Raw genomic sequence first — 15,008 nt, forward strand, 5'->3', positions numbered from 1 at the left:
GTGTGTATTGTGTCATAACTTTTTGGTTTTTGAATAATAAAAATCTTCACAATGAAAATAAAATGATAGTAGATTACGATAGAACCATGGAATGGAATAGAATTATAGAATATTAATTTCTAGACTACATGTTAGTGAATATGCAAGCGGTTCGGCAAATGGCAAAGTTTCAAAATATCGATAACGATCCGAAAAATCGTCCAACCATAACTTTTTAAAAACGCAGACGTCTGCCACCTGCCCGCCGTGACTGGGCCATGCAGGGGACGCTTCCACAAATGGTACTTCGACCACAACACCAACCAATGCCAGCAATTCCAGTACGGCGGCTGTCTCGGAAACGACAACCGATTCGAAACGGAAGAGGACTGCATGAGTAGATGCGTTGAACCTGCCACCAGAGGTCAGTTGACGGCCACGATGGTTTTGGTGGTTTTTGTGAGGAAAATGATGATGAAAATAATGATGGTCGCGAACGCCACTTTTATTTTCATCCTTAACATCGCACAAATAATCATTTAATATTTTTTTCACTCTGATTATCCTAAATACCAAAACAATTATTAACAATTCTCAGCATCTTCACCATCCCCAATTATCAGCCAATGACGAACGACACCACAGTTACCCCCCAAATCAATTAACCACACCCCCTGTAGTTTGTTCCCTTGCAGCGGACCAGGGACCCTGCACATCGGTCATACAATCGTGGTTCTTCAACCAAACAACTGACCAGTGCGAAAGATTTTATTACGGTGGCTGTGAGGGCAACCTGAATAGATTCAGTGAGAAGAAAAAATGCGAAGATGCATGTTTGGCTCCTAAAAAGGAAAGCATGAGTTAGTATGTGTGTGTGTTTATGTGTGTGTGTATGTGTGTGGTGTGTGTGCGTGTCTGTGTGTGTGTGTGTGTGTGTGTGGTGTGTGTCTGTTTGTGTGTGTGTGTGGCATGCGTGGGATCTTTTCTTGCTTACGACGGAGCAAAACTAACATGGAAAATCTCTTCCAGATATATGCAGCCTGCCAAAAGATGCCGGCGACTGCAGCAGTTACATGGAGAAGTGGTATCACGATGTCGCCGATGGAGTCTGCAAGAAGTTCATCTACACCGGCTGCCGTGGATCGCTCAACCGATTCGATTCCGAGTTCGAATGTATGACATCCTGTAATGCTAAAGAGCCACCCAGTAAGTAAATATAGTCTATGAAAATAAGAATTCCATTTGAAAATATATTCTAAAAGCTAGTAAATTCAAGACACTAATCTAAAAAAATTTAAATTAAAGAATTTTAAATTTATAATCTACGAAAAACAGGAGATGTTTGCTTACAGCAGTACGATGCTGGCCCATGCCGCGACTTCACAATGAAGTTCTTCTGGAGTAAGGAACATCAGGCCTGCTCTACCTTCTACTATGGTGGTTGTGGAGGAAATGACAACAGGTTGATTAATTAATTCAATTTATTAATTATTCATTCAATTAATTCTTCAATTAATTAATTAATTAATTGATTAATTAATGCATATGGATCCCTGTCTGTAATACAACAATATAGTTATTTAATGCAAAAAAGACAGAGCTCTGCCTCATTGCATTGAATTGTTATTACCATATTAATTACTAAAACGGAGTAAACTCAAATATACATTATATATTAATTAAACTATTTAAAATTTTAAATCAGCAAAATGGATAAAGAGTATTATTATTCCCGGAATTAGGTTCGAGACTGTGGGTGAGTGCGAAGCCGCTTGCTCTCCACACGCTTCTACCACAGAGGCATCACGCCGAACTGACTCTGACCACACAGCCGCTGACGATTACATGATCCCTGGTTCGTTGTTATTATTATTATTCTTACTACTCCTACTACTACCGTCATTATTATTATTTCTTATATTTTATTTTATTTCTCGATTTACTCATTTTACTTGCATCATAGAGACTATTTTCATCTTGGTATATGTAGTAGTAGTAGTAGTAGTAGTAGTAGTAGTAGTAGTAGTAGTAGTAGTAGTAGTAGTAGTTGTAGTAGTAGTTGTTGTTGTTGTTGTTATTCAACGAAAAAAGTTTACATTGTAGTTATTACCGTTGTCGTGTTGTTATATATACCATAAATTGAAACCATTTCATAATTTTTAACAAACAAACAAAAAAAATTAACATCTCAAAAATTTGAATTAATTCAAAGTCTCCTGTAGACAGCCGCCGGAGTATGGAACCTGCCAGCGTAGCTTGTTGCGCTGGCACTTTGACTACGCAACCAGAACCTGCAACCAATTTCAATACTCTTCTTGTGGAGGCAACAACAACAAGTACGTCTCGGAAAATGCCTGCCTGCGTTTCTGTCACCCTGATTATTACCATGTTCGATCAGGATCAAGAGATGTTGGTTAGTAGTTGTGTGTGTGTCTGTGTGTTTTTGTGTGTGTGTGTCTGTGTGTGTGTGTGCATGTGAGTGGTGGTGTGTGTCAATTTTTTTGGGTTTTGTGCAGTGTTTAACTTTTTATTGGATATTCGGGGATTTATTTGGTTTCGCTAGTTGTGGTTTTTAAACTAGTTTGAAGACTTTGTGTTTGTTTTATGTTTAGTTTTGCCCATTGTTCCAACATTGTGCAAGCGCAGAACTAGCTCTACCACTGCACTTTCAATTGCTTGATGTTAAAATTTCCCATACTATGTACCATATTTTACTAGGTAAATTGCCTAAGCCAACACAACGACATATAGTGCTATTGAATATTTATACAGCATCGATTTAAACAAAATATTTTTTTGGCTTTCAGGCAACAAAAACAGCACGCACATTTTCACAACAACAATCAACAACAACGGCCAACAACCAAAAACAACCAACAACTAAAATCAAACAACAACCAACAACTAACAACCAACAACCAAAAACAACCAACAACTAAAATCAACCAACAACTAACAACTAACAACAACCAACAACCAAAAACAACCAACAATTAACAACAACCAACATCAACATCAACAAACAACAAAAACAACTAAAAACAACAACAAACAACAACAACAGATACCACGGAAGCTGGAGGAGATGGGGAGGTTTTACCACCGTCAAAATTAGGTGAAGACAAACTCTATTATAGAAATTTATGAAAAATTTTAAATACTGCTTAATCAATTATTATATTTTTAAACAACTTGAAAAGTTAAAATTAAAACTTACAAAAATACTATTGTTCGCATGACAACTCACGATACAAATTCCCACCAATGCAGACGTCTGCCAGCAGCCACAGGACGTCGGCCCGTGTGATGCTTGGGTACTCAAGTGGTCCTTCGACCACTCGAAACAGATATGCGAGGCATTCTGGTACGGCGGTTGCCAGGGTAACGACAACAAGTTTGACCAGGAAGCAGATTGTACGGCCAGATGTATGGGCGCTACCACAGTCACGGAGTACGTACCTTACGTACCCCCAGTTGAAAAAGATTACTGGACCGCCGAAGAAGGCTCCAAAAAGGAAGGGGAGACTGAAGTCGTTGTACTGCCCAGTGAACCCGTTGAATGTAGGTTGAGTTTGTTATAAATGTGGAATTTTGATATTGTAGGTGTATCTGAAACTTTGTTTAATGTTGTCGATTCTTCTCTTATTTATATTCCAACAATTCCATCTATTTAATTGCTACTGTCTGTGATTGTGCGCGTGCGAAGTGCGCTGTTTCATAAGTTATCATTGCTTATATTATCAGCGATGTAGGTTCCTATGGTTTGAACGCAAAAATAACTTTCTTATTGGTGGAATAATTAATTGATAAGTAACATAAAATGTTAATTAATACAAATAACGAGCCAACTGTAACTGTGATCCATCACAAAACTTTAAAATGAAACAACCTCCAAATGCAAACAGTGTGCATGCAAGAGAGTTCCGCTGGCACATGCGGGGACTGGGAAATCAAATGGTACTACAACAGCAGCAAACAATCTTGCTTCCAGTTTTGGTACGGTGGCTGCAACGGTAACGAAAACAGATTTGATGACGAAGAAAGCTGCGTCAGCCGATGCGCGCCGTTCGATGCGTCTGAATCCGACTCTTATGTCGTCGCCCTCGGCTGGCCGTCGCACGCCGAGGCAGGTCCCAATGACGATGGAAATAATACTCCCCTGGTATTACCAGATGTACATGTCGGTCGGTTGAATTTTGATTATTTTCTTCCGTTTCTAGCTATTTTTTTTATTAAAATTAATAATGTGTAATAATTATAAATTAATTAAATATCATAAAATTAATGCTATTGCAATTAGTTAATGAAAAAAATCTAACAATATAATGCTGTTGCAACAATTTCTATTCATTCAATTCACTAAACCACAGCCATTAATGACCTAGTAATGCATAATGCAATCAAGCTTTGACACCAATTGAAAAACCACACACCCCTCCACCAATTAACAAATGAAATGATTTCACGACACCGGCTGAAACCTACACTACAACCATCACCGTTATTATTATTATTATTACTATTATTATTATTATCATCATCATCATCTGGTAATTTGTATAGCGCCATATATTACACTCAAAGGCGCTAACAAACAACTTGCAGGTTGATTTCCATCTTCCACATTCATTTCACCACAGATGTATGCACATTGAAAGAGGACATGGGTACGTGCGACACATACGAGCTTTTCTGGTACTACGACACGACCGTTGGCTACTGTGTCAACTTTTACTACGGTGGGTGTGGCGGAAATGGAAACAGATTCCAGACCAAAGAGGAGTGTGAGTCCAGGTGCCTAATGACTGCTCCGGTTCCTACCCATCCAGAAATCGTCCCGATCGGTTAGTTGTGTTAGAGATTTTGAATCTGGGTTATGATTTTAGGAAAAAATATTTGGCTACTGTTAAATTGGTGGGTTAATACTTCATATGTCGTCTAAATTGGTGTTAGATTTTAGATAAATATTCAACGTTGGCGACTATTATATTTATTAATAGGTGGTTTAATACTTTATGTATAATCATTCAAAATGATCACAGGATTGGTTCTACAAAAGATATTTTGAAACGTTCCAATGAGCGGTGCAACTTATTGCTATAAAAACAGTTGAAAACATATTTTATCTCTGGATGAACTTGAAAATTGTTGATGATATATCTACTAAATAAAATTTAATTAAAACAATTTGATTGGTTATTAAACCTATATCAAACTAAACCAAATATCGCCTGCCAGCCAACCACTGCTACTTATCTGTTGAGCCTGGAAACTGCCACAACCACCAGGTGAGGTTTTTCTGGGATGAATCGAACAAGCAGTGCCGTCCCTTCGTCTACAGCGGCTGTGATGGGAACGAGAACAACTTCGAAACTGCTGAACAATGCTACAGTCAGTGCGGTGTCAACGTTCAAACCGAGAGACGAATTGCTTATGCAAGGTTTCATTCTGCTTCGTTTTGTTTGTTTTTGTCTTCCTCGTTGTTTGTTCCATCTTCAAGTTAAGAATTCGATTCTTTATCATATTTCGTTTATACATTAAAAAATATTCTCATGTTTTTCATGTTCATGGATTTAATTGATTTAATATTGATTTAAATACACCAGATCTACCTGTTTTGAACCAAAAGATGACACGACAGTTTGTGGCGAGTACCAGATGAGATTTTCGTTCGATTTAGGCTCGCAAGCCTGTATCGGTTACTACTATGGCAGTTGTCCTAACCCGGTCAACAGCTTCATCACCTACGAAGACTGCCAGGCTATCTGTCTGCCTGAGCTGAGTTAGGAATCTTGCTCTTTATAAACACTAGCATGCAAAATTTAATGAGAAGTGCTGTTGAACATCGCGGAAATAGCGCTTTATAATTAATTGATTAATTGGTTGATTGATTCTCTCGCTCAATTTTTTCATTCATTTACTCAATGTAATGTTTCGTTTTCGCAGTTTTGGAAGAGGCCAAAGTTTACCCAACTGGCAATGTTCATGTTGGGCACGAGCAACACGTTGAAAGTCACCACAGCACTGACCACGTCGAAGGTCGTATAGAAGGTCAAGAAGATAATTTTGTAGGTTATGAAGAGGGAGGTTATGGTGAAGATTATCGTGAAAACATGGTGGTAAATCCTAGCTACCATGAACCAGTTTCTGTGACTGAACCAACTTTGGCGGTAGATGAACCTAGTGTTGGAGAAAACTTCATAAAATACGGTATATTAATTCTTTAACTTTAATTACCTTTTTAAAGAGAAATTTTTTAAATAATTTTTCAAATTATGGAGCGAATCATTTGTAACTAGTAATATATTTTATAAGTTTCAATATAAACATGATGTTTCTAACTGATGGATAGGTGACAAGAATGTGACGATGTATATCAAAGCAGTGGGAGGTAATGGTATGCGGTTGGGCGGGCTCAAAGTGATAGAGTGCCACCTATTTTACAAAGCACCACCTGGACGCAGCTTCTCCTACAAGTTCTTCAAGGATGGCCAGCCAATTTACGTGAGCACGGATGAGGACGGTCCCTTCAGAGGCGGTGGATTCCAAATATCCATCCAAAATATCGACGAGAGTGATGTTGGCATTTATCACAGCGAGGTCGAGTTGGAGCCTGGTGTTACACTTGTATCTGCCAAGCTAGCTCTCTTCCTGGGTAGGAGCTTATTAGAAAATATTAAACATATTTATTCATATTTAAAAATATGATTAATTAAAATTTATTTAACCATCAATGTTTATTAATTTCTAATGCAATTATTTTAGAACACGAGAAACCCTATGTACACCATGAATACGAGTACGAGCAGACTGACACACAAATGGACATCATCACACCAGCAACTAGCGAATCAACCGTTGACATCAGCATCATGGAATCTGACGATGGCGTGACAGCCAAATGTTATGGTAACCTCAACTACGGAGCCTTAGTTTGGCTGGAACTTGATAACGTTAAAGTAGACAGCGCCGCGGTTAACATGCACGGGTTTGCCATGATTCCTATCCCTGAACCAGAAACAGGTAACTACAAGTGTGTGGCTTTCTTGGAAAATGGTCAGAAGATTATGTCCAACGAAAAATTTTATGAATCAAGTCTGGAAGTTTTTGCTACTCTGATCTCCGATCATGATTATCTGCACGTCAATGACAAATTGCACATGCAGTGCGATCTTGAGAGTCCGAATCCATACGACGAGAATGAAGCCAGCTACAAATTCAAAAAATACGATCCCGAGACTGGTTTCCTCTTGTCCGAACACGACACTGGCAAACTAAAATTCTTTGAAATCTATTCAGTAACCGAGGCAGATGCTGGCAGATTCACGTGCACAGTAACATACGGCAATGATGGGCGGGTGATCGTCTCGAACGGCCTCACTATCACTGTTAAGAGTCAGTTTATTCTTTTGCATACTTTATAAATCTTCTGTGCTTTTATAAAAATTTCATAGAAATTTATTCACTGATCCATCTACTAATACATATTTGTTATTACTCATGAATTCATCTAACAGGCAATGAAACAACAGCAAAAGAACAAATGGGGTGTTTAGGTGATAGCACAAATGCCGACTGTCAAGCGGTTGTACTGAATAATCTCTGCGCAGTTGAATATCTCAGAGATTTATGCTGTGCCTCTTGTAGGCAGTACAATGAAAACGGCCTGTTGGAGGACTCCAAAAAATAATAATGACTTCATTTATATATATATATATATATATATATATATATATATATATATATATATATATATATATATATATATACATAACTAGCTAAATTACATACTATCACAAGTTAATATATATTAAATGTTCTATATTTATATCAAATATATTTTAGTATTTTTTATTTAATTATAAAACAACGACATTAACAAGACAACGATTGCACGACACATACACGCACACAAGCACACGCACGCACAAGTATTTGTAACAATTTTCACTAACGTCTTACACGCACTAACGCGCACACATGAATGTTATCTAAAGTTGAAAAATGAATTTAAGTTGAAAAATGAATTTTTCTTACACTCTGTAGCTGTTTTGAGTCGTTGTTTAGATCGTTTGTTGAGTTTTTTTATTAGAATTTATTTATGGATATATTTTCCGCTAAGCTGAACTTGTTCTTTTTTTGAATATGCACAAATTTTAATACTTCATATAAGCCTTCCTACTTGTTTCAATTTTATGCATCAATATGTATCAACTGATAGTCCATTTTTTAGATTTCATGTTAATATTTTGTGTAATTCTCATCAAAAATTATCACCATTAAGTGCCTTCATAACCAAATGTTTTAACTAAACAGCAATCAAGTTATTTCAGTTTGGTGCTGACCAAATTAACTGAATCAAAGCAAATGTAGTAACATTTCAATTTGAATGTGCAATATTATCCGGACCAAATAATTAGAATGTAAGGCTTATTGAGATTAAATAAAATTTGTTTTAATTAAATCTGTTTTTTATGAATAAAAAGCTTTTTTGATTTTTTAAAATTACACTCTTGCACCAATATGAAGTTATAAAGTTTGAATGCCGCGGAGTTTGAACCTAGTAGCAATGACACCTCTGTTAACCTTTTCACAAACATCTCAATTCTTACCAACTTTTCTTAGATGGGAGATGAAAGACATTTTAAATAACCAGTTTGATTTCTTGATTCGAAGCCTTCACTGTATCAACCACGTACTATCACCAATCTCTTATTCACAAACAGAAAATTCTTTACTGATTTGGCATATACAACATAAAATTTTAAAAATCTTACGAACAGAATAATTCAATAAAATCTCTCTTTATTAATGATCCAAACGTTTTAGAAAAAAAAGAAAAAAAGAGAACGTAAGGTATAGCGGCCATAAAATAATTTTGTTTCTTAGACAAAACCCAGTTAGATTCATTTTCCAGAAAATTATCACAAATTTATTTTTATCGACATTCATTTCTCCAAGACACCAATCAGTTAACATTAGTATTAGATATAATTCTTACACAACTAGCACTAAAAAATTCCATACCAAAATTCAAACTTTTGTCAAACTCATAAGAGTATTTCAGAGATTGTTAAAGCAAATGTGGTGTACATTTTCATACACATAAATAATTTAATCATTACAATGATACATACAAAGATATATATTATGTACAGTACGAACAAAAAATATCTAAACCAACTAATCTGTCAGTAAATAATGAAATGAAACTACACATACATTTAATTATAAAAAATATCCCTGCTTAGATTGCTGCTAATTTTAACTAGATAATTAATTTGTGAATGGTATTAAAACTAGCCAGCCCATCTATCAAGCATGAAACATTTCCTTTAGACAGAAACACGATACAAAAAAGGGATATCATTCTATTTTATCTAACATCTTCGTTTCAACAAATGAATGAATGGCAAATTTTTCATTTGAAACCATCAGTCGCACCTCGACTAAGCATGCACTTACAGCAAATCAATCCTAAAGACTGAAACTGTTACAAGAACAGTCTACATGACGACTATCAATGAATATAAAAATACAAAAACAACTACAATATCGACAAGAACGACGTTAAGAACACGACAATATAGATAACATATTGTTCAATGACAAATAAACCAGTTTATTTTTCAAATTTCACACAAACGAGTGTCAGAAAAATAAATTAAAAAAAGTAGAAAATCATTAATTTAAGCCCTCTCTCCCCTTATACGTCTGGCCAGCTGAATGTCTTTGGGCATGATGGTCACTCTCTTGGCATGGATTGCACACAAGTTTGTGTCTTCGAACAGGCCAACCAAATATGCTTCACTAGCCTCCTGAATAATAGTGGCATTAGAAATTTAAATATTTAATATCTACAAGTTCAAACACAAGCAGAATTTAGACTTTGTTTTAAAATAACAAAAATAACATGAAATTTATATTTTAGATACACAAAATCAAAATAAAAAATTTCAACGATCAAAAAACAATAACTTAATTAAAACAAACCTGAAGGGCACCAATGGCCGCACTCTGGAAACGGAGATCAGTCTTGAAGTCTTGAGCAATTTCACGAACCAAACGCTGGAATGGCAACTTGCGGATCAGCAACTCTGTGGATTTCTGATAACGCCTAATTTCCCTGAGAGCTACAGTACCTGGCCTATATCTGTGGGGCTTCTTCACGCCACCGGTAGATGGGGCGCTCTTACGGGCCGCTTTCGTAGCCAACTGTTTCCTTGGGGCTTTACCTCCGGTACTTTTACGAGCAGTTTGCTTGGTACGAGCCATATCACCGAATAGTCACTCGCCGATTTGAAATTCTACAAAGTTTAGAATTGGTAAATTTGGTATCCGTGACGGAGATGAGTAATTTTCGATCTTTCTTATATTATCGCAAAAAAATAATTTAATAATAACGCAAAAATTTGCGATGATTAAAATAACCGACTTGATAAAATCCAAAACAGAAAAATATGATTTGAATAAAATATCGAAAAAACAGAATTTATGTCGATATTTGGACAAAAAGAAAAACAAACCTTGAAAAACCTAACAACGTCCAGCAAAGTATCAGCGCAAATAATAGACAACTAACGATACGTACAGCTATATATAAGCTATTAACGCTTCTATTCTTCAATCCGATTGGTTAGCTTAATCTCGGCCTCTCATTGGCTGATCACCTAACAAAGAACAAATTCTGATTGGATGGTGCTATTGCCAGAGTTGTAAAATAGTTACTAGTCTTTACTGAAAAATCACTAAATTGAGTTAAAATAACCTATTTTACGACTGTTAAAATTATTTTTTGATATAATAATTATTGACTAAACAAAATAAAACATTTTTTTTATAATTTTAACTGCAAATACACTGAAAAATAGTCATTTTCTCAACATGTTTATTCATCCATAGAAAAATAATTACAATTCAAAACAAAGCCAATAAAATTTATATCTTACCAAAGATTCTGCAGTGTGTGATGATTATAATTCTTTTTAATTTTTCCATTTCATACTTCCATTTTGACACTAATTTTATAATTTTAACTTTTTTTCTACAGTTTAATGCACCAGCTCAAATCCAAGTTGCTGTTAAAAATAACAAAGACCCACTACATTGCTACAGCAACCCTTCATACTAGATTTTGTTCAAAGGTACTCTCATTTGATTAGGTAGATGTTCCAACGTTCCAAGTCCAAAATATTAGCGCAAGAGCCAATCCCAATACTATCCACTGTTTATAATTACTTTTTACCAGAAGCATTCAAATTTATAATCTTAAAATGTACCTCTCACTGAAGATTTGCCTTGTTGAATTGAAATTCAGTGAAATATTTATCAGCTATCCGCAGTTTAATTGAAATAAGATCGAGCTAGTTAGCCACGGAAAAAATATGCTTTTCATGTTATGTTTTACATGAATAAAAACAACAAAACCATTTTTCGTAAGCATTTAATGAGAGATTTTGTAAAATTAACACAATAAATTTTGGTTATACAGGTGTAAAAAATCTTCCTAAACATGAATGTTAACTGAACTTTAATGACATATTAACAATGCCATTCTTACATTTTTTAATAAGATATGTTAGATAAAATAACATTTATGTGTATGATGCATGTATTTATATTATAATTCAAAAGATAATACAATTCAATATACAAGTTTGAACATTTAAAGAGCTTTACATTACATTTGAAATACAAGACATAGAAAAGAATAATAACAAATATCATTAATTAATGACTAAATATAATAAACTATTTCCTTGGCAGTATCTCCTTCAATAGTTTCATGGCATACGAATGTATTTTGTCAATTTTTATGTCACCTGGCTTTATTTTTGAAAACTTGATGGAATGAAAAATTTTGTTGTTTAGAGTTTAGTATCATGACAAAAAGATACAATGCAATAAGTTTAATTAACCAAATATACAAATATTTTACGAAAAAGAAAAATTAGGAAAAGAATGTGAAAATTTAAAAAAATTTTTTGCTTTAACTATGAAAACTTAATAACCTTTGGTACTGATTTCCTCATTATTTCCTTATATTGGTCCTTTGTAATTTTTTGTTTGGAATAATACGGCTTCAAAAATTCTTTCATTATTGATACAACTTTTTCTTGCGATGAAGACTTGGGACATACCTTGAAATTTTATATTAAATTATTATTAAAAAAAAAAACTAAAAATAACTATAAACTAACTTCGTCAATTTTCTTTTTCTTTGGTAATTTTTTATTTTTAAGTAATGCAGAACTTTCATTGGCATCAGGGCAATTGAAAGTAACTACTTTTCGACACAAACTACCTGACTTGTCTCCAAGGGATTTGTCATTATCATTGGGTGATGATTTACTGTCATCTGAAGAATCTACGTTGTCTGTATCAGCTACCTTAGACAGGGAATCAGGACATGTTTGAGATTTTCTTAAAGTTTGGTTGCTGTTAGCATTACTATGATAGTCTTGTGAAAGCTGTTCATTGTTATATAGGTTATCATCATTATTCGTTAAATCAGACTTTGAACATGATGCAATGGATTCCATTTGGGCAGTTTTCAAACCCTTTTGCATCCGTTCCCTGTATCTATCTTCAATAGTTTTGCATGGAGTTTTGGCTATTGTGTTTAATATATTATTGTCAAAACTGTCAAAATCATCTGCTTCTGATAAATTATTAAAGACATTATCTGTTTCTGCAGCAGTTAGAGGCTCCAAATGATTATTTGACATGTCTTTCTTTTTGAAAATTTGATCAAACTTCTCTTCAGATGTTAAGTTTTGATTCGAATCAGCTTGATCAAGTCCTTGCTTTGATCGCTTGAAGCTTGAATAAGTCATGTGTGTCGTTTGTGGCTCAGTCTTTTGGTCCCTTTTAGAGTTAATCAAATTAAAATTTTTATTGTGATTATTTTTGTTGAAATTATGCTCTATACTATTATTTAAATTTTTTATATTTGAACTATTTTGGCAATTATTGTTGAATTTTTTGCTCCCATTGTGAGACTGGTTTGAAAACTTGTTAAAACTGTTAATATTGTTGCGCCTGCTTGAACCGAACCCGCCAAAACTTTCTGTAGGCCATTTAAGTGACTGGTCCGGATTAATTATGCTATCTTTTCTTTGTAATATACTTCGATGTTCTAAAGTTTGTTGTCGTGGAATTTCCCCAGAGGAGTCGGCCTTTTTTAATTTTGGTATTCTCGGTAAAATGGGTATAGCCCTAATTTTTCGCGTCAACTCGTCTTCGTCCTCCTCAGAAGACCTACCGTCGTTGTTATTGTTAAAATTATTTTCATTTTGTTGTTCATCTGTATCTGCTGTTATGTTCTCCGTCTCCAAATAGTTGGAATTGTTTATATTTATGAAATTTTCACGTATTTCATCATCACAGACGTTCTCTAACTTGTCATTTTCCATTTTAAATTACGAACAATTATTTTTGTTAATTAATGTTTTCGCGAAATATTGAAATAATTAAAAAATTCGCTATTTCCACGAAATTACAAATAGAACAGGTTTCCTTTAAGTTTCCTTTTAAAAATCTGTCAATCACGATTGAAAAATTAGTGATGCGCTACAATAACATGAACATTCTGAACGATAAAACGAACTTTGTATCGTATTAAATAATCGTTTGCATGGCTAACACTAAATCGTCTAAAAAAACATCATTGATTTCTCGAAAACACAATTAAACTTCAACACATTAACAACAAATCATTTACGCAAGGATAAAAACAGTCATTTATTCACAGAAACCGATAAATTTATAATACAGTCAAATCTTTTATTTTTTTAATTTGGATTTAATATTTTTCATCACATCTTTTGGAATCTTCATCTGGCCGTCATTATAACGAACCTGATTATTATGGATTCTACCTCCTCTGTGGTTTCTGTAGAATGTATTAACTGATTTAAGTCAGCAAATCACAAAGTTATGAGTGGATCTATTTTTTTATTAATTATTATTCTATTATATTATGAAATCTGTAATTAAATAAACAATTGATAATTGAAATTACTGAATCAGATATGACTTACATTTTTTTCTTGTCAATCTGGGATCTTTTTATGAGCTTGCCTCCAAACAATTTCTTTTTGTTGATAAATTATTAAACAAAAATGGAAAATATTTATTTTATCACAACTATAATATAAAACATTTATGTTTATTTTTATAATACTATAAATATGTTTAAAAGAATTGTGAATAATAATTAAAATATGGAATTAAATAAATAAATTTAATAATAATAAAATAAAAGTTCAGTCCAACCCTCATCTCCTGTTCTTTCAATAAATTTTGTTTTTCACTTTGTTTTTTAGCAAGAAATTCTTTATAGTTGACAGCTTTGTTTTTTGGAGGCTATTAGTATAGAATATAAAATAAATTGAATATTAAATAAATTAAATATTTAGATTTAGTTAGTTAAATGTTAGAGTAGATGTTAGAAGAGGCTCGCTAACGGCTAACCGCTAACTAAAACCACTTTAATAATTCAATTTTTTACTGCTGAAATATCATTTAGTAGTAAAAGACCTAAAAATTCTATGCTGTTTAGAACTGATAAAATAAATGGAGATACAATTTTTACCTTGGCCCCTAATTTTGTTAACATTCGAACGGTGGCGTCCTCTTTCTCATCACTGGCCAGTCCCTTGAGACCGAGTTGCAAGACCTCCATCTTCGCCTTTTTCAAATCAAACTCAATTTTGCTCTTTTTAACTTTTTCTTTGTTCTTTTTGTCCTTTTTTTCTTTCCTCATTTTTTGATCACGTTGAAATAAATTATATTTTATCTTACGATTAAGAATAGCGATTAGGAAAGTGAGCGATATTATGAAGCCCAAAACAATAAATGTAAACCACAGATAAAAAACTGTAAAAATAACGCTTGCTCAGAACCGATGTTGTAAAATTAAAAAATAAGTCTTTTTTTGTAGTATATTTTAAAGTTGAGTAAATTTAAATATTGTAATATTACTGAAAATACGCATAAATCCTTTTAAGAAACAGAATTTTTAAGAA

At 33.8% G+C, this 15,008-nt stretch overlaps 4 protein-coding genes across 4 annotated transcripts in view; 1 reads left to right on the plus strand and 3 right to left on the minus strand.

Moving 5' to 3' along the window:
- HELRODRAFT_191089 (hypothetical protein) overlaps positions 1-8,503 on the plus strand; it is a gene marked incomplete at its 5' end in the record, with an annotated part of 13,225 nt that extends 4,722 nt beyond the window's left edge. Inside the window, 17 exons of the mRNA XM_009016331.1 lie at positions 227-403; positions 660-839; positions 1,009-1,185; positions 1,315-1,441; positions 1,722-1,834; positions 2,192-2,392; positions 3,044-3,094; positions 3,250-3,540; positions 3,885-4,163; positions 4,620-4,823; positions 5,218-5,419; positions 5,586-5,761; positions 5,926-6,189; positions 6,332-6,634; positions 6,745-7,374; positions 7,497-7,697; positions 7,736-8,503. Coding sequence (XP_009014579.1) covers positions 227-403; positions 660-839; positions 1,009-1,185; positions 1,315-1,441; positions 1,722-1,834; positions 2,192-2,392; positions 3,044-3,094; positions 3,250-3,540; positions 3,885-4,163; positions 4,620-4,823; positions 5,218-5,419; positions 5,586-5,761; positions 5,926-6,189; positions 6,332-6,634; positions 6,745-7,374; positions 7,497-7,669 — 3,548 coding nt within the window. The 3' untranslated portion in view covers positions 7,670-7,697; positions 7,736-8,503. The remainder of the gene's footprint in view (positions 1-226; positions 404-659; positions 840-1,008; positions 1,186-1,314; positions 1,442-1,721; positions 1,835-2,191; positions 2,393-3,043; positions 3,095-3,249; positions 3,541-3,884; positions 4,164-4,619; positions 4,824-5,217; positions 5,420-5,585; positions 5,762-5,925; positions 6,190-6,331; positions 6,635-6,744; positions 7,375-7,496; positions 7,698-7,735) is intronic.
- Positions 8,504-8,717: 214 nt separating this feature from the next.
- HELRODRAFT_185455 (hypothetical protein) lies at positions 8,718-10,904 on the minus strand. Its single transcript, XM_009016332.1, has 3 exons — positions 10,506-10,904; positions 9,973-10,286; positions 8,718-9,797 (listed from the first exon to the last, which is right to left on the minus strand). Exons 2-3 carry the CDS (start codon positions 10,252-10,254, stop codon positions 9,669-9,671), a joined length of 411 nt encoding a protein of 136 aa, XP_009014580.1. The 5' UTR covers positions 10,255-10,286; positions 10,506-10,904; the 3' UTR covers positions 8,718-9,668.
- Positions 10,905-11,730: 826 nt separating this feature from the next.
- On the minus strand, positions 11,731-13,394 carry HELRODRAFT_170514 (hypothetical protein; the record flags this gene model as incomplete). Its single annotated transcript, XM_009016333.1, has 3 exons — positions 11,731-11,820; positions 11,991-12,119; positions 12,180-13,394. 3 exons carry the CDS (start codon positions 13,392-13,394, stop codon positions 11,731-11,733), a joined length of 1,434 nt encoding a protein of 477 aa, XP_009014581.1.
- A 623-nt stretch (positions 13,395-14,017) lies between these two features.
- Positions 14,018-14,746, minus strand: HELRODRAFT_170515 (hypothetical protein; the record flags this gene model as incomplete). Its single annotated transcript, XM_009016334.1, has 3 exons — positions 14,018-14,074; positions 14,257-14,346; positions 14,576-14,746. 3 exons carry the CDS (start codon positions 14,744-14,746, stop codon positions 14,018-14,020), a joined length of 318 nt encoding a protein of 105 aa, XP_009014582.1.
- Between the last annotated feature and the right edge of the window lie 262 nt (positions 14,747-15,008).

This window comes from Helobdella robusta (genome assembly GCF_000326865.2).
Source record: "Helobdella robusta unplaced genomic scaffold HELROscaffold_18, whole genome shotgun sequence".
Classification (NCBI taxonomy): domain Eukaryota; kingdom Metazoa; phylum Annelida; class Clitellata; order Rhynchobdellida; family Glossiphoniidae; genus Helobdella; species Helobdella robusta.

Bases quoted from the DNA above. Each gene is read 5' to 3' on its own strand.
- HELRODRAFT_185455 (XM_009016332.1), bottom strand. From the start codon at position 10,254: ATGGCTCGTACCAAGCAAACTGCTCGTAAAAGTACCGGAGGTAAAGCC. The intron at 9,798-9,972 runs GTTTGTTTTAAT...ACTATTATTCAG, and splicing joins CGGCCATTGGTGCCCTTCAG to GAGGCTAGTGAAGCATATTT.